The sequence below is a fragment of the Morchella importuna genome (genome assembly GCF_003444635.1).
Source record: "Morchella importuna strain M04M26 chromosome Unknown Morimp01GS011, whole genome shotgun sequence".
In the NCBI taxonomy this organism is placed as follows: Eukaryota; Fungi; Ascomycota; class Pezizomycetes; order Pezizales; family Morchellaceae; genus Morchella; species Morchella importuna.
The window spans coordinates 1,059,806-1,085,168 of NW_025763408.1; the positions used below are offsets into that span (position 1 = coordinate 1,059,806).

The window sequence follows — 25,363 nt, forward strand, 5'->3', positions numbered from 1 at the left end:
TCACGGTTGGAGCTTTCTCGGGGGTTTTATTTCCTGAATTGGATGTCCGGATGGCGCTGGCTCCTTTCCCGAATTTACAAAGGTTCTGCGTCACACTGCTTAAGCAGCCAACTCTATTTACCTGAGGTCCAGAGAAGACATTTATTTCATCAGAATAGCCTTTCTTGCTTCTATTTATTGAGGGTACCACGGGATGCGAATTCAGACATGGCTGGTGGCTGCGTCTATACATTGGTAATCGTTTATCAACCTTTTTTGAGTACCTGGCCTCGAGAGGATTTGCAATTGGGTTAAATGTCCCGTATGGCACTGAGCATTTATTAACCCCAGAATGAACAAGGGGCATGGTCTCCTTTAAATTTTCCCTGGAGAGCCTTCTTGTTACTTTCGATAATGGTACGGGTCTAGGCTTGGATTCAGCTTCACCGCCCAAAGATACTGTCAAGGGTTCAATAGACCGGTCGCCCTTATTCTTTTTTCCTATCGATTCCTCTAAGTTAACTCTTGATGTAACGTCCTCTTTTTCGTTTGATTCCGATAACCGCAAATGGTCTATCAAGTCGTTATTACGAACAGATATTGGCGACCTTTTGGCACTTTCCTCCGTAGACGACTGGTTTTGACTTGATTGTGACAGCGCGGTATGATATTCTACTCTCCGTCTTATATAACTATTTCCCCCATAGGTTCTCCAGCTAATCCCGAAGTCATAGAACAGCGTCTCGAGTCTTGATGGAAATTCACTAATTTTCTTTGAAATGTGCCCTCTCGCTCTTTGAGTCAAAAACAAAAATGCTTCTTTTTCTTGTGCCGCATTTAGTTCTATCGTATCAATATATGCTAACATCAATGATTTGTGGTTAGTCTTCCGTTGACACTTTGGGGTCGAATCTCACCTCTATTCGTGAGTATCAATTCTTCGGCCCTATCCAGATAGAGCTCGGTCTCATCATCGGTATGGTTTTTTGAGTTCGATATGACTATTGAGTTTTCTTGGGGGATATTCCTCAAGCATAATAAACACCGGCACCAAAAGCCATAAAAATAGTAACAATGATCTCTGACGTCTTTTGCGTTTGAGAAGATCAAACTTGCAAACTTCTCGGAATAGTCTATGGTAATTTCCACATCAGACATGGGAATATCCCGAGCAGCAATAACCTCCATGTATCCACGCCGCTGATTCCATTTGAGATACGCATTTGCGGCGCAAGCATGGTTGATTCTGGATATATCCTTAAAAACCGCTGTACTGTCATCATGAATAAATTGTAGATTCGTCAGGTATATTCCTAATAATTCAAGTACGGATGTTGGCCCGGGAGCAGTCCTACAACTGCATACATGATTCTGAGCTCGTGTAAGCAGCTTCTGCCGTGCATTGAAGAGCATTAGAAACGCACTTTGATCCTCTTTCGATAATAGTTTGAAGGCCTCGACAATTCGATGTTCTTCTTTACCAGCTCGACTCTCCTTCCTGAAATCCTTCGCGAGTACCTTCCAAAGATTTTTCATGAATTGAGCCTCAGGCTGGTTCTTGATTATGATAAAAGGTTTCTCGGTGAAGATCAATTCCCCGGACCGGAAAGCTCGTCTGCTATGTAGGGTCATACCCGTTTTAGCTGGATTATTTTCTGCGGATACCACAACATATTCTGGTGCCATCTTTTCGGTTTAGAAAAACCAGCCTATCGTTTGAAAATATTTCCTTGTTGTATATTGCGGTATTCTTGGCGGCAATTCTTTACTGAAATTTATAGAGATTCGTAGCTTATACCATTGTAATAGCTATTCCGGGTTGAATGTGAGCAGTGATAAATATGTTTTAGGGAGAAAGAAAGGGGGATAGGAAATTTCCTTGGAGTGATATGAGGACTTTGTGTTTTTAGCTGCGAGGACAGATTTCAACCATTGATCATTTCTTTGGAGCTCGTTTGGCAACAGGTCGAGCAGAGCTTACAAGAGCGGAAGGTTGCAACTTAGCGACTCTTTTGTTAGGCTCACCATTCTAGACACCAATACAGGATTTGGCCTCGTAATCGCTCAACGTCAGCGCCTGTATTAAATTAATAAAAGTAGATTAGAGATGAAGGAGCTAAAGATACGTACTTAGTATATATGTCGTGATGACGGGAATAGGCCGCAGCGTCAAAGGAAGAGATATACCTGACAACTGAATTCTAAAAGGGGTAGGGGAAGTTAAGTTGACAAGTAGGTGGAGATGAGAGAGCGATATGGCGGAGCAAGAAGGTATACTTAAATCTAAAGATAAGTTCATCATGAGGTATCACTCGATCGCTAACGAGACAAGGTCTGTTTGAGGTCCATGTAACCATCATTCTTCTATGAGTGAGAAGGTACATGTAGTCCCAAGTTCCTGCCATTCTCAGTCCCATTAGCCTCCCCCTCCTCTCCTTCTGGCCTTCCCCCAATTCCAGTACACAAGTGGTCCGACCCTGTTTATCATAAATAGTAGACGCTAAGTTCAAAGTATCCCCCACTTCACAGGTACATCTCATCTCTTTTTTCCTCGACCGATACAAGAAAATCTCATCCATTCGTTCCATAGATTACATGTTTGTAGAGAGGGAGGGCATCAGAAAGTAAAGGAACCTGTCCAAGATTTCCAGCACAACACAGTTGTGAATACAGTAGTCCAATCGAAAGAGGGATAAAGCTGTTTAAAAAAGAGTAAAGATAATCTCGGAGGCAACTCTTTTTTACCCACTGAATTCTTCCGTTCGGAACAAAGACCAGAGTACAAGAGGTAAAAAGGAGAAGAGACCCGAGAAGAATAAGAATAAAAGGGGGATCACATTGTATGACGCTATCAACAGGCAAAGCCAAACCATGAAAAGCCCAGTGAAAAAAGGATATTGAAAAAGGAACCCTGAAGAAACATCGGTTGGGAGAGCCCGCGGCCGTGATAAAGATGGGAAGTAAGGAGGTAGAGAGAAATAAGACAAAGATATCAATAAACGCCGTGGTTGTGCAAAAATATGCAATGCAAGACCGTTTTTCCAGCCCAACTAAACTATATAGGTAAGAAAAAAAGAGCCCAAGGAACGGTTACCATATAAAACCCTTGAAAACTAAAAAAGAAAAAAAGAAAAAGCAGAATTCCATATCATATCATGCCACACGACACGCTTCCCCAAGAGACATAGAAAATAAAGAAGCCCTTTTACATAAACTGCCCTGACTGGGTAGGGTCCAGTAAAAGGTCTTTGATGGTCGAGCTAAGTTCTTTGAAGTCAACCGGCTTGGACACGTATCTCGAGAACCCTGCAGCAATACAACGGTCTGCAACATCGGACATGACGTTTGCTGACAAGGCAACTATTGGCACTCTCGGGGCATTGTGTGTCTGTTCCCAAGCTCTAATTTCCATCGTAGCTTGGAAACCGTCCTTTCTCGGCATATGAAGATCGCACTACCACATCGTTAGAATTACTCGGAAACTAGTCATCAGGGTGGGAAACATACCAGGATGAGACCATAGTGTCCAGGGTTTTGAGAAAACACCTTTTCCACGCATTCCTCTCCATCACTTGCTGTATCCACCTCTAGCCCCACCCTTGCCAGGAATCGTAAAAGAACCTTCTGATTAACCGTGTTGTCTTCCACGAGCAGGACGCGATGTCCTCGGTTTCCAACTTCCTGCTCCATCTGGCTAAACACTCTCTTCTGAGTCTCGACAACTTGTTGAGCAGAGTCTCTGTTCCTATCCATTGACGCATCTCTTTCATTCGCCGGGTCAAAGATAACACCAAAACGGGAAGGCTTGATTGGCTTGTAGATGAACTGCAGTCTTTGTCCCATATGCTCGCAATTCTGCGGCGCGCCTTGCATTACCGCTGTACGTTGCGTGGGGTTAGTCAAGACAAGCATAGTTGTCAGCGAATGAATTGAGCTGCCCAGTATTTGATCTATGAGCGCAATAATCTCCGTGTGTTCTTGGAGGTTGACAACGATATGGGTAAACACAACCGGGTCATCGCCACCGATCAAACTTTTGCACTCGTCGTATTTGGAAGCCGTAGTAATCTGGTTGGGGATATTCTTTGGCAATGTGATCTTGATGTGATGGGCTATAGCGATACGAGAATAATGTTGTTCCGAGACAATCAAAATCGAGAACATTGGCGGAGTAACTGCACGTCCGAGTTCCGAATCGACTGAGGGCATCTTCTTCACCGACGCTTCTGTTTCCGAAGGCGTAGCAGTTGAAGCAGGTGGGGTGTAAGCTTTGTATTTCTGTTGGGCCTCTGTGGGGAGGGCAAGCCGCATGGAGACAGGATCTGCAGAAGAGGACATTGGAAGGTGAGCCAATGCTGACATAGAGGACCCAGTTGAGGCGGAGCGGAACGAACTTATCGAGGGATCCGAACTTGCCGATGATGCAGGAGCAGATGAAGGCCCATCACTAAAAGTAAGGCCAGGCGGTGTATCAGATGGGAATTCCGTGATCCTTTCGGTGATCGTATCCGACTCTAAAATACCCTGGCGTCTGCCCTGAGCAGCGAGGTTGGGCGTGATTCCGGGTGGAATGCCTTGTGGGATGGGCGGAATAGCATCAGGGGTAGCAACTGCAGAGGACCCTTCACCTGGTGGTTTCTCTCTAGGCAACTTGAACTTGGCGCTGCAGATAAATGTCCTATGAATAGTTAGCAAATATTGTACCGATTAAAGGCTGGGGCGAAACATACGATCCCTTGCCCTTCTCACTACTAGCGGACATTCGCCCCCCGTGAAGTTCGACCAGCTGTCTTGAAATCACCAGCCCTAAACCACTGCCACCATGTGCCCTAGTACTGGACCCGTCAATTTGGCTGAAAGGCTTAAACATTAACTCTTCATCTTTTTTATCAAAGCCTGGGCCAGTGTCATGGCATTCAAATTGCAGCATAACATCATCATCTCCGATTTTATCGTCTTGGATAACAGAGCACCTAGAGAACACTTCGCCCTTTGACGTGAATTTTATAGCGTTCTGAATCACCACGAAGAGGGTTAGCCAATCATGCCTCATGAAAAAAGCTTTCCTAACCAATGCGGCAGTGCCAACTTACGCCAATGACATTCAAAAGCACCTGTCTCAGCCGCACACGATCTCCGCACACGACAGGCGGCACATCTTCTTCGACAATAAAGTTCAACTCTAGATCCTTTGCTATTGCCATGGTACTCAAAAGCTCATTGGCATCTTCTATCAGGGAATGAATCCTGAACCACTCCGGATTCAATCTCATCATTCCTGCTTCAACCTTTGACAGATCTAGGATATCGTTGATTACGCTGAGCAATCCATCAGAGCTCTGGGATATTGTGTGGCAGTAGTCTAACTGCTCCCCATTTAAGGTGGTATCAAGCAAAAAGTTGACCATTCCAGAAATCCCGATAAGAGGAGTTCCTAAAGATCAGGAGGAATCAGCAATGCCGAATTTACTGCTGCGGGTAGATGATACTCACGAATTTCATGACTCATATTGGCCAAGAACCTAGTCTTACTCTCCATCGTCTTCTGCGCTGCCTCATTCGCCTCTTTTAACTTTTGCTCTAGTAACTTGTGATCGTTGATATCGGTACAGGTACCGAACCACTGGCCTTCTCCCGTTCCAAAATTTGTCTCAACACTAACGCACCTCACCAAATGCCACCTATAGTTTCCATGCTTATCCCTTAAGCGCAGCTCGGTTGAAAATGTGGGCTTCTCCTCCTCGATATCTACTCCAGTCGGACTCTTAAAGCCACCATCAAATGTGGAAGACCCGTACGAGTTAGGTGAGAACCCGGAAGTCTCAAAGCCTGGACTAGTCATGCCACCACCAGGGCTCACTGACCGCGGACTTACTGAACCACCTCCACCACCCAGACCCGGCAATGCACACTTGTATCTATCATTGGGATGGACGTGTTCCATAAAGCCCAGTCTTAACGCCTGTGCTAGCGTCTGTCCAGAATATCCCAACCACTGGGTGTTTGCATATGAGATGCCGTCGACGGCCGTAGCAGCAAACACGATTTGCGGACTTGAGTTGGCAAGGGACCTATATTTACTTTCTGATTCTGCCATTTCCGCCTGCCTTGCCGCGTCCACCTCTGCAATCCGCTGGTCATGGATGTCCATATTTGTGCCAAACCAGTGAACAATGATACCACGAGAATCACGCAATGGGACTGCCCGGATCATAAACCACCGGTAGACACCATCAAATCTGCGAACACGGACTTGATGAGAAAACGGCTCTCCCTTGCGCACAGCGATCCCCCAGCGTTTGATGTAATCCTCTCTATCTTCTGGATGAAAAGCCTCCCATGGTCCTTTCATAAACTCATCAACAGTAGCGCCTCTATAAGCTAGCATCCGAGCATTCACCCATGTGGTTTCACCGGTGTAGGGAGCCGCGGTAAATACATGTACGGGGATAGAGTCAATTATTGTCCTAAGAAGCTTGTTAGACGGAGGGGGCATCTGATGGTTCTGTGAAGTTGCGCCTGCTGAAGACATCCTGGTTGATCCACGCCTTCCTGTTCCCAGCGGTGTTCCAGGCAACGAAGTCGTCGCAGCCAGCGATTGGAAAGTGGCCGAGTAATCTGCACCGTATGAGTGTAGCAGGGTATGCGGATAATTGTGGCCCACGATTTTGAGCGCAGGTTTCCTTTTCCTCGGGAAACGACGTCGATTCGGTGCCGATTCTGATCCCGGTGACACTGAGGGCGACTCCATAGTTCCACTGCTCTGGCTTCCAAGGTCTTCCAACACTGGTGTCTTTTCCGAGTCTGCCAAGTCCTTCAGGACATGATCCGGCAGTGGCGAGCTCCTGGGTATTTCCCTCTTGTGCGTCACGGTGCCCTGTTCTCCCTTCTTAAACTTGACCGTCCCGGCCGAGCTAGCGCCTTCGTCCTCCTCCGTCTGCAACTGCACTTCCAAACTTACCGTTGAGCCTTCATTTTTGGTCGTTGCCATCGCTACCGCTGCTGCCGCTCGAATACTAGCATAGGTCGGAATATTACCACTGTTTTGTCTACTAAAAATCTTTCTCTTTTCGCGGGGAGGCTGAAAGTACCCTTCCAGATTTTCACCCCCGGGACTAACCGGCGTACTAGCCTGAGACCTAATGCTCTCCTGGTCACTCCCTTGTTGTCTCGGTCCTCCTAATCCTCCAATATCCCATCCCGGACTGGCGACTCTCGATGTGCTGTCTTTGGACATTGTGCTGAGCTCGCTGGGACTGGTGACACTAGCGCCCTCGACAATATCTGGTGATTTCAGCCCATATCTCAAAGATGCATGCAGACCAGAATCAATATCGGTTGCATGTCTTCTCAAAGGTCGTCTATATTGTAAATGACTTAACTGATTCACAACGTTCGAGTGGTTCTGTGCTAGTGAGAAGGCTGTGGCTGCTAAAGGTGCAAAATGGGACAATGAGTGAATCAGGTTTCTAGGGTAAGGGATAACAGGGCTCAGCATAGATAATATCGCTATAGGGGATTTTTTGTGTCCTGCCATGTTGTGCCTGGAAAGGATATCGTTACTTGGCAGGCCGAAGCTTCCCCTGAGAAGAGATTCGCCCCCAGTAGTAGAAGTCGTGGTTCCCCCACCGGCTGCCGCAGAAGCTGAGGGATTTAGTGACTTTGAAAAGCTTGGGTGTATGAGTGGAATGTGGATTACTGTCCAGGCACTCTCGAATCCAATTGCATTTACGGGTTCCTGTGCTGAGTATACTGGGCTGTTGGTCTGTGGGTTAAATGTCTCCTCGTCCACTTTTGGCGGGGCAAAAAATGGGTTCTCGGCGGGGTCCTGCTTCGGCGCCGGCGAAGGAGCTGGGGATTGGCTCCACGGCGACGTCAGGGCTTGTTCATATTCTTCATACGAGGAAGCCCTGTCGAGACCTTGTGAGTGAGATGAGACATTTTGCAAATGCTGCTGTGTGGAATGTAATTGCAGCATAGGGTTTTGGGTACGATACCCGTCCTTCTGGGCACTCTTCTTCTTCCGACGCATTCCCTTCCCCACAAAATACAGCGGTGTCGGTGGCTGCGAGGACAGTTGTAATGGCGAACTGATTGAGCTGAGATCTAACTTTTCTACCCCTTGAATCGATGCCTGTTCGGGGATCGATCCCTTCTTTGGTTTAGGGCGCTGTTCGTTAGAAAATGCTCGGGACGGGGAAGACTTTGGGGTGTTAGCAGCCACGAATTCTGCCTCTCGCCGGCGTTTGTCCCTCTCTTCAAGGTGTGTTTTGATATCTCTATATTCTCGCCCTAAAACAACAACTTTTCCTCTCTGCAAAACCCTACTAACACCAGTTCCATCCAGCAAAGCATCCGCCTCATAATTCAGCGGCTGCAGAGTCGGAAACACCCTCCCACGCTGCTCATCCTCCTCTATTCCCTGAGCATATGCCATATTCTGTTTCTGGCGCCCAAACTCCGGGGGCAATGGTGGTGGCTGTGGGGGTTCTAATGGAGATAGGCCACTCGTCTCTGAGAGCCAATCGGAGTTATTCGCATCCTCGTTTTGGGGGTCTGATGGGCCAATAGTGACTGGCGCAAACGGTTCATCTGAATTTCTCTCAAGCTGTATAGGCTCGGTATTGTCCTCATCCGGATCGCACATGCCACCAAAGAAGCCGCCTTCCATCCTCCCATTCATATCCATTGTGTTGTTTCTTTCTTTTGAAATCGGAACACCATGGTTTCCGTCACTGTCCTCCCCCATAGACACTTCCTCCTGGTCACCCACGAATCCCCGCTCATCGCCCATATATGTCAACGACAAACAGTCGTCCTCGGCTACGTTAAATGTTGCCTTTTGCCCCCATGGGGTATTTTCGAGATCTGTGGAATCTGATGGCACTGCAAGAGTAACTCTCTCCGCCTTATAGCACGTCGTGGCAATCTTTACAATATTGCTCCAAAAGGCATCGATACCGGCCTCAGAATGAAGCAACAGAGCAAGATCGTACATGTTTGGGGTTGGGAAATCGGGGTTCTCAAAGGGGGTAATTGGTTGGGTACCTTGAGGCTGAAAAGCAAACGACGCCGGCGTAGTAGTACCGGACGGAAGGATCCTGTCATGTGGTCCCATCCCAGGGGACATTGTCGTGTTGAACGCCGTGGCTACACTATTCCCCGTAAGGCTCCTAGGCATCTGCGGGAATGGGTATGATGATGTTGCTGAGATGGATGATTCCTGCTGTTTCGACTTTGTAGCCGCTGCTGCGGCGGTGTTGCTGTTATTCTTCACCCCGGCAGCAGGCGATCTAACCATGTCTCCACCGGCACGGTTTTCCTTCGGCGTTGGGGGCGACCCTGGCGACGAAGCGGTGATGGTCTGGTCTAGGCGGCTTCTCCTGCGATTCCGGGCCTGAGAGCGTATCACAGCCTTCCGAGAAATTAACATTGCAAACAATCGAGAGACCAGCAACCCGGCCGTGAGCAATGAGAACAGCAGTAACAGGAGGGTTGCCGGAGGAGGAGGATTCGACAGCAGGAGGTATACCTCTTTCAAGCTCTCGATCTGTGCAGCACCAGGTCCGTTGTTTCCGTTGCCATAGGCACCCCCACCACCAACACTGGCAGCAGCCGCTGCGTCCCCACCAGCATTATTACCCCCACCACCAATCACCCCTCCTCCAGGACCTCGACTACTACTACTTCCCGCACCACCAGCTTTGTTCGATGACGAAGACGATTGCATTGAATTTTGGGCATTTGTTTGGATATTTCGTGGGAATACAGTCTTTGGATACGCGGGTGGCGACGCAGGCGGCGATCTCATGGCGGGTGGTTTCCCCCCCTCTTTTTGTTTTGTCTTCTTTATTTCTCCCTCTCCTGGCGTTGTTGTCTCGCGCGCGGGGGGGAGGCGTCCTGTGTTTGTTTGTTGCAGCTAGGTGGTACTTCCTCTTTTCTTCGCTCTTTCTGGGAAGATATGACGTCGGTAACTACCGGCAGATTGACAGCGACATTAAAATAATAAATAGAATAAGACTGTATGTTTCTCTTTTATCTGGCCCAAAAAAGAAGTGATTAAGACAGAAGCTTTTCGTTTTTTTTCTCTCTTTCTTGGTTTTGCGTACTGCACAGGGTGTAGTAAGTAGTAGTGAGTAGTAGTGAGTAGTAGCAGCAGTAGTAGTAGTAGTAGTGACGACTATTCCGGTCAGCCAAAAAGTGGATGGTAGCAGTAATAGTAGTTAGTGGGCGGGTGTGGGTGCGGTAGGTAGGTGGTAGTAAGTATCTGGTTTACGGGTTACCAACTTCCTGTTGCAAGCAAAGGCACACACACACACAACAAAAAAAAGGAGAAAAAGAATTCCCGCAAAAAAAAAAAAAAAGAAAAAGGGTTCCGTGCAAATGGGTAGGGAGCAAAGTAGAGCAGAGAGGCTGGAGAGAGGGAGAGAGAGATGTATGTGTCGATGACGGCGATGACGGGGGTGGCGGGTTTTTTGTGTGTGAGGAGCGTTAAAAAAGGGAAAAGTAAAAAAAAAACACTAGGGTATGGCTGGGGAGGGGGTGATGATGATGGGTTGGATGGATCTGGGGCAGGCAAGGACCGGCAAGGGCAAATTGATATAAACTGTTCTGGTCTTCCTTCGGTCTCTCTCTCTCCAGATCCCCTATTCTCCTCTGCTTTCCTTACAACTCAAGCTGATGCTTGGTATATCCTCTTTTTTTCTTCTGCCCTTTTTTTGCCTTCCTAGCTAGCTAGGCTGCTCTTCCGGATATCCTTCTGTACAAAAATAGGAATAGATATAGATTAGGGGGTGGGTATTAATGGGAGGTATAAGTGGGAGGGCAGTGGTAGAGAGGATTGGAGGATTGAAGGATTGAAGGGAAACGAAGACTGCAATTAAATGAAAACGAGAGAGAGAGAGAGAGATAGCCAGAGGGTCGAAGTCAAAGGGAAGGGAGGAGGTTTTTTTACCAGTCAAGAAGATCAATAATATTCGAATCGATTGTTTTTCTTCCTTCCTCGACCCAGCTTCCGGATATCGATAGATGTATATTACCAAATCCTGAACCACCAGAAAAATTGTTTTTCCTTTCTTTCTTTTCTTCTATCGATGGAGAGAAGAATTATACTAGTACCAGTTTTCCTTTTTTTCTTTTCTCTGGTAGGAAAGAAAGAGAGAGGGGATCGATGGGATGGGAATGGGTAGTAAAAGGTAGTAGTAGCAGCTAAGTACTTACTTACACGTATGTATGTAGGTAGATCTGGGGGGTTGTTGCGGTACGCGCATGCAGCAGCAGGCAATCAATCAAGCAGGCAGACAATCAAGTAAGGGATCGAATCTTGAACCGGTGGTTTGTAGACGACGGTAGAAAAAAGGAACCTAAGACGGGTGCGGACCGGTGATGCAGCGGGAAAAGGTTGTTATGAAAGGCCAACAAAAAAAATGGAAAAGAGAAGGCACAATTCACAGGTAGATTCAGAGAGAGAGAGAAAGAATGCTTCCCAGCAGTACCAACTCCGTGAAAGGAAGGGGGGTTGGTGGAAGGAGGAGGAAAGAAGAGAAAGGAAGAGGAAAAAAATTAGGACTTGCAAAACGAAATCACTTTTCTTTCTTTCTTTTCTTTCTTTCTTTCTTTCGTTCTCTTCACACGCACGCACGCAAGCAAGCACACTAGGCAGGTCGAGAGATGGAATGGATGGATGGACAGATGGGGGGGACCTTGGTGCAAAGTTCCTCCAAAAAGAAAAAAAAAAGGAAAAACAAATACGTCAAACGCAAATGCAAACGAGGTCTCTGGCTGCAAAAAACTTCCCTGTGGGAAAGAAAAAAAATACTACCTAGCTAGGCGAAAAAGCCCCGGGACTTCTCTCTTTTGGGGGAGGGAGGGGATGGGGAGGGAGGGCGGTGTATACCTAATACGCTGGATAGATGAAGCGGAAGAGAATTGGGAAGGAAGCTGGGTATATTACGGTAGAAAGAAGACGTTTGTCAAGTAACTAGTTGCTCTGCCTTTTTCTTTCTTTCGATGAGGTTGTGGAGGCGGAGGGGGGGGCAGGTTTGTGGAGAGCTAGCTAGGTAGTGGTTTGTAGGCAAGTAGGTCCAAGGGCTGCAGCAGAGAGTCCTGACAAAAGTCCTGGACACTTGAAGATCCCTATTCAACCTATGCTGTGTGCTGTGTGCTGCCTTAATTTCCTCCTATTTCCTATGTATGTGGTGTGTGGATTATGTAGATACGCAGGATAAAGAGGTATCTGTACGTTGTGGAACTGCTGCTATTCGAAAGATACCCCGTAGATAGAGAGGTAGATTGTAAACAGATAGGTACGGATTGTATCCAGAGTCACACTTTTGCAATAAGTGTAAGTAGTAGTGTGGTATGTGTATGTATGTGCGACAGATTGATGGTAGCAAGTAGCGATCAAAAGAACCAAAAGGGTCGCGAGATTCGAAGCAGAGCGTTCTGTGCTGCCTGCCTACTACCTGCCTGCCTTCTACAAAGCGCCTCCCTCCCCCCCTCGCTCCCCTCCACACGGGAGGAAAGGGACTTGCAAACAGGGATGCACATCAAGATCCAGTCCGGGGCCTGGGAAAACGAACACAGAGAAAAAAGAAGATTTGGCAGCAACCGACGTCATTCCGCAGGGTCCTACTCTATTTTGTGCCTAGTGGGAACACGCCATTGGGGTGGGAGGGGGTTGGAGGGAGAGAGAGTGAGAGAGGCTGGCCAAGTTGCAGGGTAACCACCTGACTTCTCGATTGAGAAATACCTAGATAACTACTAGCGTCATAGGCAGCAGACAACACCTGTCCTTGACAGACAGAGGGGGATGGATGGATGGATGGATGGCAAAATTTCGAGAGGAGGGAAAAAAAAACATTCAGTTTGGTTAAATTTGTTGGATGCAGAGTGAAATTGGGCCCCGTAAACTCGCAATGTAGAGCTGATGATTGAATAAAGTACCACATTATTTTAGCTCGCTGTTTCTAGATCTGCCCATGACGGTCTGAATCGTTTCATGCTGCCCGAAATATAGCTCAAGGATGGCATCTCTAGCCAATTCCATCGACGTAGTTTAGATATCGTGCCTTAGTCGAAACTCTACTAGTAAAGTACTGCTTGCTTGCCTAATGCTCTACAACTTTGAGTATGTAGTCGTTAATTAGTTGGGCAAGAGAAGTACATACGGTACCTATACCTATCTATGGAAGGAATTAAGAAAACCTCGAGATGCCGTCGCTAGCTATGAATTAAAAAGGCAACCTCCATCCACCATCACCACCCCCCGCACCTCAACCCCCCGGGCCCTGTGTCTCATCACGGTGTCGAACCTGTTTCCACCCGACCAGCCCCCGCTTCTCCTTTGCTAGAAAAACCGATCACGATCATCGATCGAGAGATTACTTACAGTACCGGCGTATGTAACTCTTCTCTACCTACCGTCCACCAGCGTCAGTCAGCCCTCTCTCTCTCTCTTTTTTTTTTTTTTTTTCTTTTAACCTGCTTATGCACGTTCCATAGCCTATTTTATCTATGTATGCGGTGGTTATGATTGTGGTTGTGGTACTCGTGGTGGTGGTGGTGGTGGTGCGTAGGTCTAGAGCAATTAGATGCAAGTCTGTGTTTGTAGCTATTGTAGGGCTCGAATCAATGCCAGACGTTAGGTAAAGTAGAGTAGGTACTGTACCGTACTCTACTAGTAGTTAGTAGATAGAGCCGCATTTCCCCAATAACATTAATCGTACCCGCAATTTTGCAAAGCCTTTTTTTCAGCCTCTGACGTTGGCCTGGCTTGCCTGGCTGGCAAGCTGGTCCGCACACACATAGCACCTCGGTAACGAAAAAGGTCAGGGAGGCTTGCACGGAACGCCCCGTACGTACTTCTACTCTGGGCTGCTGTCCTTAGTAAAGTACTCTAGAAACGCTCAAATCTCGTGACGAATGTGGCTGTTTCTGCTTCTGTACCTTACTAACTACATCTCTGTAGGTGCCCTTGGATTGAATTGACTGGCCCATGGGCTCTGTGAAGGGATGGATACGATACGATACCGACAGGGAACGGGAGAAGTAACCCGAGCCAAATCACATCAAAGGTACACTCGCACAAAGATTAATATTATAACTCGGATATCAACCCCAGAGAGCAGTACTCCAGAGCAGAGCAGAGCTGATAGCTGCCATCCCCGGAAATTGTTTCCCAGGGCAATTTAAAGACCATATCTTATTTATCGACACCCCCTATGTCTAATGTCTACTCTACAGGCTACCCACTATCTTCCTTATCTCCACAGGCAGCAGCAGCAACAGCAGAAGACCCCCACTCCGACTTTAGCCACACCAATGTCTGTACCTTCCTCCCCGCCAGAAAGCCTCAATTCTGCAACGGCTAGTTAATTAATTACCAGCACACGGGTAGAGCAGATATCATATCTTTTTGACCACCCGGCCGGGTCCTGCTCTATCTACATACATACCAAGGATGGACTGGCATTAAAACTGATCGTCGAGCAAGGTAATTGTTTATTTCACTATTATTACTATAGCTACATGCACGAATGGACCCTATGTCGTCAGTCGCACGTAACTACACATTCTGAAATCTAGTTATGTAGCCAAGTTACCACAATCCGGATCCCAGCTAAAGTGCACATTTCTCTTTTAGGTCACACACAACCGGGGGATGGATTTTCGGATTTTCACAAGCAAAGCAAACACCAAAAGCAACAACTCACAAGGGGATCTGATCTGTCTATCTAGAGGCACATCAATATCGTCAACCCCACCGCCTCACCTCCCCGACCCCAAATTGGCTGGAATACCTGCCGCCGTCGGCGGCCGTCCATCCGGGCGTGCGGTACTCCTTCTCTTTCCTGAGCATGTTTTCAGTCTTTTTGCGTTCTGCGGCTTCGCGCTCGTCACGCTCGCGACGCAATTTAGCCATTGTGTCTTCTTTTTCTTCTGCTTGGCGGGATCTGGAGGGGCGGTGGTGGGATGTAGTTGTGGTGTTGTCGTGACGGCGAGAGGAGTCGTGCTTGCGTGAGTGGTGCCTGTGATGCCCGCTTCTGTCTCTGCTGCGGCTACGGCTATTATGCCTATGCCTCTCCCTATGCCTACCTTTTTCGTGATGGCCTCTATCAGGGCTCGCACTCCTGCTCCTATCTCTCTTTCTCTCCCTGACTGTATTCACATCCCTCTTGTCCCTCTTCTCCCTCTCCAACATCTCCAACACGCCCGCCCCCATCCCAGCCTCCATTTCCCGTCCTCTCCTCCACTCCCTCCTCTCCTCTTCTACCTCCCTCACACCCTTCACCCCCCATCTTACTATTGCCAATGGATCTCCCCAGTCCTTTCTTTTTTCCTCCCGCTTTTCCTCCCATTCTGTCTTCTTCTTTCCCTCATCCTCCCCGTCAAGCGTTGAGTACCACGGCCGCCGCTTATCCCCTACCCTCCCTAGCCCGTTGGTAACTGGCCCCTCTCGTGCCTTACGCTCCGCTTCGTGCTCACCGTTTTTCTCGGCGACTTTGGGCGGGGCCCCAAAAAGGTTAATGTGCCCATCGGCGCCTATGAGATCTGGCTCGATCTTACGCTGGGGTTTGTCGGGCTGCCTACTATCCTCAGGCACAGTGTAATCTCCACGGTCCCTTCTCTTACTGCTGTCCCCTGTAGACCCTCCTATTACCACTGCCATCACTTCTTCTTCTTCACGGGGAGGTGGAGGAGAGGCACGCCCCTCGGCGCGCGCGCGGAGAACACTTATGCGGTGCTCTGCGTCGGCCTCCTGCATGCGCTGCTCCCTGGCCTCCTCGGCGGCGCGGGCGGCGGCCTCGTCCTGACGGACGCGCTCAATGTTTTTTGTGGAGTAGACATGGTAGGATTTGTGTTGGAGGAGGTTCAGCGGCATCTATGCGAGTATATGTGAGTATGGTGGTGGTGAACGTGGTAGACTTGGTAGACTTGGTAGACTGTGAGAACGTTATGAAATTCCGACCCAAGTGATGTCACGTGAATGGGTGTGGGAAATGTTGTGAATATTCAGTCCGAGTGATGCCCTGTGAGTGTGTTGCGATGATTCGCGATGTTTGTGGTTGTGGTTGAGACGCCAACTCTGAGCAGCGGTGTTGATGGATGACGTTGAGGCCCAATGCGGACTAGCCAGCTAGCGGGTAGACGAGATGCAGGTTAGTGTGGGGTCAGTCAGGGCCGGGGCTAATGAGCTCAGGGTGGCTAACCGCGATGGAGCAAGGAGAGTATGGCTGAGACCTTGACCGCACGGGGGAAAGATGGATGGATGGATGGGATCGATGGAGACGGGTGGGTGGATGGATGGATGGGGTGGGAGAAGAAAGTGTCTGAGGGTTGGTAGTGTTCGCTCCCTCTTTCTGGAACGCCAACGGACTGTGGGCCAATGATGTCATTTCCTGCAAATCCCCCCCGTACACATACATAAAACCTTCGCCCCCGCCTAAGCACAGCAGCAGATGCAAAACCGTTGACAGTTACCTACCGTATGTACTCCAACTAACCAGCTCACAGGTCAGTCACATTCACAACCAACCCCTTCCTTGGTTGCTATAAGCTTTCGGTCCTCTTCGTCGCCGTCTTCTTCCTAGCTACGGGGAACCGTCTAGAAATTACTACATACCAACAATCGATCATGCGCATCTCACTACATAGAGTAACTCGTACTCTGCCTACATGTACTGACTGATATACATGGGGTTGTTTTGATGAAAGCATAAATCGCTTATCCGGCGGCGATGCTGGTGCTCGCGCGCCAACATGATAATCAATTCTGAACCTACCACCACTGGCGGCGTAAATAATCCATCCCTCCTCCCCCATCGATCCATCCTCCATTCCCCCCTACGCCCTTCTCACTCACTCAAGGTCTCACACCACGGCCCGCTAACGCAGCCTCCGACCGCAACGGTATTCTGCCCGCACACACACCCTCCCCTCTCTCTCTCTCCCACACACACACGGCGGATACAGATACCTGGGAGGGAGGGTATCTTTTTTTCTCTTCTCGACACAATAAGTGTTTAAACCTAGTTGTGAGTTTTTTTATATTTCTTTCTCCTTCTAGACCCTGGAGTGTATGACAATATGCGACCTGACGACATACACGCTGGTTTTCTATGAGCTGGCCCGGTAGTTGTGGAGTTTTTACCCTTTGATAATGACGATGACGACGAAGGCGTTTGAGGTGTGTACTAGTAAAGTACTCTACTTTAAGGCAATGGGGGGCATGGGGCGGTGGTGGTGGTGGGTGGTGGTCGTGGACGCCGTGGTGGTGGGTTGTAGATCATGTGATGGATCATTTTATATCCGTGATGATGATGATGATGAGAAGAGAGGAAGTCGAAGGCGTGAAACACGTGTACTCTACCTACCTGTACTGGAAGGAGAAGAGAAAGAAAAAGTGACAACCTCGACAGCAACGACACTGACATTGTCGCGAGATTCCATCCCTCCAAAGCGGTCGGTGGTGGTGGTCTACATAGAGAAACCAAACACTTCCCCCATGCAGAAAGAGTCCCTGCATCCCCTCTCCCTACCATGCGGCTCTGTCTGTCTGTCTCCCCATGCATGACATCATCGACAACAACGACAACCTTGTGCGTGCAGCTCGCAGCAGCAGCGGGACTTTCCGAGCTCCGAAGGTTGGGGCGATCGGAAAACAGGACCAAAACCACCACCACCACCTACCTAGCCAAGTTTTTCTTCTTCCAACTCTTTCGTTTTCCCTAAGCTTCTCTACCGTTCCTTCCCTTCGCTGCGATGCATATGGGTTTGGGTTGTCTGTCACGCGCAGAGAGGATGTGGTGGGGGGGCGAACGAGTTAGATGCTATGTACCGGTATGCCATGGCAGGTACGTATGTAGACGGTAGAGCTCATCTCCTTCCCTCTTCTCTTCCGTGGCAGGCAGCTGGCGGGCGGGCGGAAAGAATCAGAGGGTTGTGGAAAAAAACAAAATATGAAATGAAACATGGCCAATGATCGGGCTGGAAACGACACACACCCCCACCATGCAGCCAGGCAAAGCAAGCTGGCCATGGCCAGTGTTCCTGCGTCCTTCGGGGCTTTTATTTGTTTTGTTTTGTGATGGCGAGGAAGAGGGCCGAGGGACGTAGGTGGGTGCCTTGCATCTACGTACTTTGGTGTTTACTTATCAATTTGCAATGTGCCGTCCGTGTGGAGGGGAGGCTCGTAAGTCTTGAAAGAGTATCTGCTGGTATCTACTACATACATTCGCACTGTAAGTAGTCGAAATAGAGACCGCCGGTTTCGGTAGGTAATACTAATAATATATGATTTTAATATCCCCATTAGAATCAGAACGTCATGTGTGCTTTGTAACGCATTTCTAAGGCCGCACGCAGAGTTGCTTGACTTGACTTGACTTGCTTGACTGCGGTGCAACAAACTTCAATCACCTTTTTTTTCTCCCATGCCCTACCTAGCCTTCTGATCACGTTCGTCGCCGAATATGGGACACCTCCCAAAAGAGTTTCTGAGAAAAGAGAGAAGGGAAAAAAAGTCCCGGGAGAATGATACTGCATGAGCATGACTCCATGAGCCAATGACCAGGCGCTAGCCTTTCTCACGATGGAATTATTTAAGAAACCCTAACCCACTACATACATACATTCTCAGCCTACTTATGATCTAGGCTACAGCATCATCTCTTCGGCCGAACTCAACCCGTAGCAGCTTGCAAGTGCAAGTGCAATGCAAAAAAAAAGAAAAAGAAAGACACCAAGCTTAAGGCCCAAGGGAGAGGTGGGAGAGGCGCCGTTTATCGTGGTCGCGGAAGAGAGGGAAAAAAAAATTCTACTTCCTACATACCGCTTGGAGCTGCAGGCTGCCCAACAAGTTGGAAAATGCCCGAGGATCCTGTACCGAATGTGGCATAGGGCAGGGCTCAATGTTATTTAACCTACAAGGCTAGAAGTGCTCGCAGCTAGGGAGGTGGGTTAGGCCAGGGTGCAGCGCATCGAGAATGCTAAAATCCTCCAGCCGCGTGTAGGCTTGCGGCCTTGTTTAGTGCCAGTTCTTGTTTCAACCTCCTTGTACGTTTGGGCTTGAGGTGGAGGGAGAGAGAGAGATAGGACTGGTTGGGGTTGTGGTATGTTGTTACTTGTTGATTAGAAGATTGTACGATATGATCTGAGCAGAAGGGCCGAAAGGTTTCTTTTTCTTTCAATTCAGTTTTCAGTTCAGTTTTCATATAATATTTTGTTTGTATGGAACCAGTTGACTACTAGATCTATAGAGGACCTACGAACCCGTTAATTCACTACATGTAGACCGTGTGCACCTGTGCCGAGAATGTACCTGTGCCGAGCATCTTATCTGATCTCTAGGGATCCACTCCAAATGGTGGCTAAAATGCTGCCTTTATTATAAGGTGCTCGGCACAGGTACATGCTCGGCACAGGTGCACACGGTCTAGTTAGAATTAGCTTTCTACTAGCTAAGAGCAAACCACCGCCCAGTTAGGCTCCCAAGAAGCTTCGAAAAGTAGCGTCTTGATCACCAGAACCGGTGTTTCATAAATTTATAAAGCAGCCTAGCTAGATACCACCATGATCTGAAGAAACCACAATGAACATAGGCTGCCAGCCAGTAGAAGTTAAAATTGAGCACTTGTGTGCAAAGTGTACTTTTGGGTTGGGGGATATTACGTACATGTATGTATCTAGCTAGACATTGACAGAGGGGAGAAATGTATATCACGCATGATATATGATGCTTTTGATGCCCTGCTTGAGGTGCAGTATCTCATCTAGTCTCGTGCCCAGCTAGATTGATCCTTTCTGCCCAAAGAGTGACACGAACAAAAGTCTAGGAATGAGACTATATCCCCGTCCCCGGCCATTAACGCTTGATTTTTTAAAAACCCGTTTCCAAGAGACACAGGTCATCCATGAGTAGCACAGTCCGAAAACGTTTCCAAACTCAACCACACGACACTACAGGAGCTCGTTCGATCGAGTAGCACTCACTGAAAACAAACACGGCATTAAAACCCAATCAAAGCTGCTTTCAGCTCTGTGGAGAGTATGGAGCTAGCAGTAACGTTACATACTTGCACGTACAACACTTCCCTTCTCTCACTTCCCTCGTCAGCACCGATGTAGAGTACATCTGCGTATACGTAGCAGTAGCTAGCTGATCATAATCAGTAGCACTCGTACTTGCACAACATCACCTCTCTGGCTCCTTCTGTCTCCTCTCTCGTCAGCACCGCTACATTCAATTCCTGTTTTTCTTCTTTCTCTTCCTTCCCTTCCCTGGCTTTATGTCACACTGTCTAAGCGAATACGTTCCGGAAATCTTGTTTTTATATGCAGTGTGCGCAAACCAAAAAGCATATATCTGTTCCCCTCCCCCCCCCTTCTCCCTACCAGCCAACCAGCGGTCCCATTGGTTGGCTCTCCCCCCAATCTTTAACGGTTCTGGCCTGGCAATGCACGATAGGGCTGCAATGTACGTACATACATGTAGGTAGATTCAGCTGTCATCAGCTCCCGGAAGGCGCTCCGTGTACGTATGTATGTATGTAGGCAGAGTAAGTACCTGTGCGCAGCTACCCTACACGATATCCTGTCGGCTGTTTTATCGAGATGTGCGGTCAGTGCTTCTGGAGTAGCTGTACTGGTATGTAGGTACAGTCACTCACGGGGTGAAGGCGGATCCTGTCTGATGGCAGTCAGGAATTTGAGGCCAATAAAAGAGTTAGGTTTTGGACGCCAAGGGCAAATTACTGCAAACAGAACCATCAGACAGGATCCGCCGTCAGTAGGTGAGCGACTGTACCTAAGCTACCTCCTCAGGCAGTGAAGAATCACGAGGCGAGAGGTGGAGCACCAGTGGTAAATTGTGGGAGGGGTTGAGTGCAGTTTCGTGGTTCGGCTGGCTTGGAAGTGCAGTTCTTACTGCCGGCAGTACTAGGTTTGATATGGTACCTTGGCTACATTTATGTAGTTGATAAGATGACAGTTGTTCCTTCGACCAGGAAGCTAGGCTACGGGTTAGATGATCCTCCTCGATAGAGATAATGCTGGAGAATAAGCCTTCATAACATCAATTCCTAGATCTCAGTGTAGGTATATGGCAGCAAGTAATATAATTAATGCCCGCGGCCATTTTACTATTTGAGCACATGTGCATATAGGTACACCCCGCCGATACAGTACGCCCGAGACCGGAAATTGGTACCCTTATAGGGCATGTACCTTTATAGTAAGCGGTATTTTGTACTTAAAAGGCCCAATAAGGGCGGAGAAGCTTGTGCGATTACCCTTATATATAGGAGGCACCCGGCCTTATAGAGAGATTCGACTATACTACCTCGCAGTGGCAGATATATGAAGTTAAAGTCAGTAAAGAACTGAGATGCTTTGAACAAGTATATGCATGTGCCTACTACATGTACTTCGGGGGTAGGGGTAAGTGAGAAGACACCCTTCACGCAATCTTGGCATCGTGGTGTCTTCTCACTTACCCCTACCCCCGAAGTACAATATATCTGCAATTGAAAGCAAAGATGTGGAATATCTTCCAATGCGTAAATACCCAATGCGTAATATACTTGGCCGCTATCCATTCATTAAGCTGTTGACCCTGACCTGCTTTTGTGGGGGTTAATAAGCCCCGAGTGGTTGGTGAGAAATTGATTGATTGACCCAGCCGAAATAATGAAAAGAATTTTGTTGATAAAACCTTACTTAACCCCACCCCCACGAAAAGGGCCGCGCGGCATGTTTCGATAGCTTAATTAAGGGTCCACATATAGTGAAAGCTCTACCGATGAGGATTGATTGACAGGCTCAAAATGATGAGTGTAATTGTGTATAGTTATTGCTCGGGCCTGACTCTCTGTCAGAATATGGTGGGAGCTAGGGAATAAACAACCCACACAGAAGAAAGCATAAACCAATATCTGTTCTCAACAGGTGTTCACTTGGATTCTAGTGTAGGTGTCAATGGTCACTCGTAGGTCGGTGTACGTACCCATACCTGATCCGAACACAACACTGATAGACATCTGGAATCAAGCTCCGATATTGACATTGGTATCCGCAACCTACAACGTGCACACTAACAATATAAACTATAGTTAGACCCTTCATGGCCGCGCCAACTCCACCGCCCCAAATTCCAGTACTAGTACCCAGTACAAATACAACAAAAAGAAAAAAAGTTCCTGCTTTGTAATTTATGAATCATGAGTCATGACTCGGCCCATTATCCAAGTTTGATATAGAAGAAAGAATCTAACTCCACCCATTTCCCAGCCAGAAGGTTTAAAAAAGGAAGACTATACAAAATAAATATAAAACGCGTATAGACAATTGCAAATATTAAGTCAGCAATCGGAAATTCGAAAAAAAACAACAAAAGAACACAGTTCTAGTTTTCTTATATCACACCCAAAATCTGCGCATGCGCATTCTTGAAAATGGCATTTATATTTGCACCCTCGTTCGCATCCGTTTCCGTGGTCGCCGTTGTGGCCGTCTCTGTAGTTTCCGTCGTGGTAGGCCTGCTTGAATCATTGCCGTCACCGCCCTCCGTAGAAGAGCCAGCCCTCATATTCAAACTGTTTCGTGAGTTTTTCAAAAACTCGGACCCATCCTTCGTGACCGCGTCCAGCCCAAAGACCGTCGACGTGTCGCTGCCATCATCGTCGCCGTCGTCCTTCTCCCATACCACCTGCTTCCTCACGCCCGCCTCTTCCTTGATCGAATTGATCCTCTCCTCGGACCCGCCTAATGCCAACCCATCCACACTCCCCCGGAGAAGGTCCCCACTACTTCTTCGTAGCAGGTCCGCGCTTCCCACAGTCCGCATGGATCCCCGGCGGCTGGAAGACGGTGGGAACTCAATCGATGTGGGCGTGCATATACGTCCGATACTCGCCGTTCTCACGTGCGAGTTGGCTGTCTTGATCTTGATCATCTCTGGTTTGGTCACTCCAGGTGACCGCGGCCCTCCATCTACGGTAGCCACGGCATTGGCGCCAGAGATGAACCGCCCAACCGTGGCTGTCCTCTGGAGCTGCATCTCGTAGTGGAGTTCCTCAATGTCATCGACCTGCGGCGAGTACGGGCCCATGTAGACACGCGCCACTGTCGACCCCTCGGACTGTCGCCTGCGGTGTTGGGATTGTCGTGAAAGACGCTGGAGGAACTCGGGGTCCTTTTCCGGGAGATCGGGCGAGAATGAGGTTACGCTAGGGGTTGCGGTCTTGGATTCGGAGCCCGTGCGATTGCTGCTCTTACCAGATGCGAATTCGAGCTCTTTTTCGTAGCCATAGCTACCAGCATGAGGAGGAGAAAACGGGGTTGGTTTACGATCCCCTTCTGCGAAACGAACGGTAGGCTTGTTCCCGTCCTCCGGTCCCCCGGAAGATAAAGCGCGATCCCGCCGGCGCCGCAAAAACCACATCCATAGTGCGATTCCACCAATGATAACCGCCAGGCCGCCAAGTATTCCGCCTACCATGGGTCCAACGGCTGGCTTATCGCTTGTTCCCGGGGTAGTGTTGAACATCTTTATCGAAGTGCGGGAAGCGGGAACTAGGGATTTTGCACTCGGGAAAGGAGAGGGAATGGCACTGATGAGGAACTTGTTAATCGTTGGAGGGCCATTTACGAGGTACACGTGCTGAAGAAATACGCGCCCAAGGTATGCGGGGTGTTCGTCTGAGCTGGCGGAGAGGCGGAGGTATGTCTGCCCAGACTCAACCCGAGAGGTCAATGGGTTGTTTGAGGATGTGTCGGTCCCAACAAGAGACGATGCAGGTACAACTATTGTGCTTGATGATGAGCCGTTCTTGAGTGTGAATTTGAGAGAGTAGTCTGTCCTTAGTGAGTCTGAGCCTAAGTAAATGTACCCATTGACATTCTCATCAAATACTGGATCACCAATAAGCGGAAGAAGGGCTTCTAGAGCCTTTGCCGGAAGCTGGATATTGGGCGAATCATAGGCTAATGCAACCTTTGACTCTGCTGAAGAAGTGCCAGCATTTGATACAACGACTTCCTCGCTGTTCGGGCCGATATATGTCACATCAGACAAGACCACCTGGAATCCACTCGTACCATTACTATTGGTCCTAGAGAATACCACTTTTTGTCCATGGTCAATGAGTGCATCATCATATCCCCCCATCACCACTGATCCAGTATTCCCCCCTGTCCCCAAGTTCAAAGACACCACATCCATTTCCGGCACGCTTGATTTCCTTGCTCTCTGCAGCAAGCTCAACCCCACAGTCCCCATTCCCAACGTGCTCTGCCACACCAGATTTATTGGCATTCCCTTCAACTGAAACACGGCTGTGGAAATGTCACTTGTTGTCGACCATGCCAAGGATGTACTCCCAACCGCTAAACTCTGCATCTGAAAATCTGTCGCAGTATCACTGATGCCGTTCGCGGATAGGACGTCTACGACGAAATCTGCGTCTCCGGTCTGGTTGTAATACCCACCAGCATCTGAACGGAGATAATTCAAACATTCTGAGTTCTGGGTATTGTCCTCCGAGCCTCGATTTGATGTGGTGGTGGTGGTGGTGATAGTATTGTTGCTAGAGAGGCCGAGAGAGAAGTATCCTGATATTGACCGCCTTGGTGGAGATTCTGTCCACAGCATCAGGGAGTAGTCGGAAGCTGCTTCGAGATCCTGTTCGCTGAAGGTTTGGGCTGCATCCCAGGGGTATTCACCATCATTGGAAATACCTCCTATTTCAAGACCTGTTTAGCATCTATAAAAAAGAAGAAATTTGGGGTAAAGCTAATGTTAAGATTCAAATATTGCGATAACATATAGCTAGCTAGATATACCCACTTTCGATCACGGTAACATTTACCGCAGCGTCTCCGCGGCCCTTCCTCAGACCAATATTAACCTTCTTCGAATTCGTATCTGTACTAGCTCTCCATTCGACCAGCTGCACCCCCGCCAATGACCCGTTTCCATTAGAGGATTGTATGAAATCCCCCTCGGACGGCTCCAATATCTTATTCCAGTCAGTACCCGCAGTACTACTTGTGCTACTTGTCGAGCATAGCGCGCCGGCTGGTATATATGCTGACGCCTCGCCCGTGTAAAAGGAAACTAGAAGGTCGATATCTTGTGGTGGTGAGCCAAAAGACATAGTTATTACGCCTGGGAGAGAACTAGAGTCATTTGTATTGAGATCGAATACGACCATTGATGCGGTTTCTTCTCCGAAAACTTCGAGGCATGACAGAAAAATTATCAAAAGGCCGAATTGGAAGGTCCATAATCGAGTCATTGCGTTCATTGAGATTCCTTTTTTCTCTCTCTTTTTTTTCAATATTTCGTCAACCCCTCCTCCAGATCCGAGTAGAGTCGCTAGGACAC

General features: G+C 48.3%; 4 protein-coding genes across 4 annotated transcripts; 1 reads left to right on the top strand and 3 right to left on the bottom strand.

The window, feature by feature from the left end:
* Positions 1 to 3,184: 3,184 nt before the first annotated feature.
* Positions 3,185 to 9,790, bottom strand: LAJ45_04669 (uncharacterized protein; the record flags this gene model as incomplete). Its single annotated transcript, XM_046114246.1, has 8 exons — positions 3,185 to 3,433; positions 3,487 to 4,301; positions 4,374 to 4,657; positions 4,710 to 4,993; positions 5,073 to 5,413; positions 5,473 to 6,995; positions 7,071 to 7,889; positions 7,977 to 9,790. 8 exons carry the CDS (start codon positions 9,788 to 9,790, stop codon positions 3,185 to 3,187), a joined length of 6,129 nt encoding a protein of 2,042 aa, XP_045972768.1.
* A 4,418-nt stretch (positions 9,791 to 14,208) lies between these two features.
* LAJ45_04670 (uncharacterized protein) lies at positions 14,209 to 14,718 on the top strand (the record flags this gene model as incomplete). Its single annotated transcript, XM_046114247.1, has 3 exons — positions 14,209 to 14,303; positions 14,367 to 14,473; positions 14,624 to 14,718. The coding sequence occupies 3 exons, from the start codon at positions 14,209 to 14,211 to the stop codon at positions 14,716 to 14,718; spliced, it is 297 nt and encodes a 98-aa protein (XP_045972769.1).
* Positions 14,719 to 14,734: 16 nt separating this feature from the next.
* LAJ45_04671 (uncharacterized protein) lies at positions 14,735 to 15,862 on the bottom strand (the record flags this gene model as incomplete). Its single annotated transcript, XM_046114248.1, has 1 exon — positions 14,735 to 15,862. One exon carries the CDS (start codon positions 15,860 to 15,862, stop codon positions 14,735 to 14,737), a length of 1,128 nt encoding a protein of 375 aa, XP_045972770.1.
* Positions 15,863 to 22,390: 6,528 nt separating this feature from the next.
* LAJ45_04672 (uncharacterized protein) lies at positions 22,391 to 25,133 on the bottom strand (the record flags this gene model as incomplete). Its single annotated transcript, XM_046114249.1, has 2 exons — positions 22,391 to 24,717; positions 24,824 to 25,133. 2 exons carry the CDS (start codon positions 25,131 to 25,133, stop codon positions 22,391 to 22,393), a joined length of 2,637 nt encoding a protein of 878 aa, XP_045972771.1.
* Positions 25,134 to 25,363: the final 230 nt, after the last annotated feature.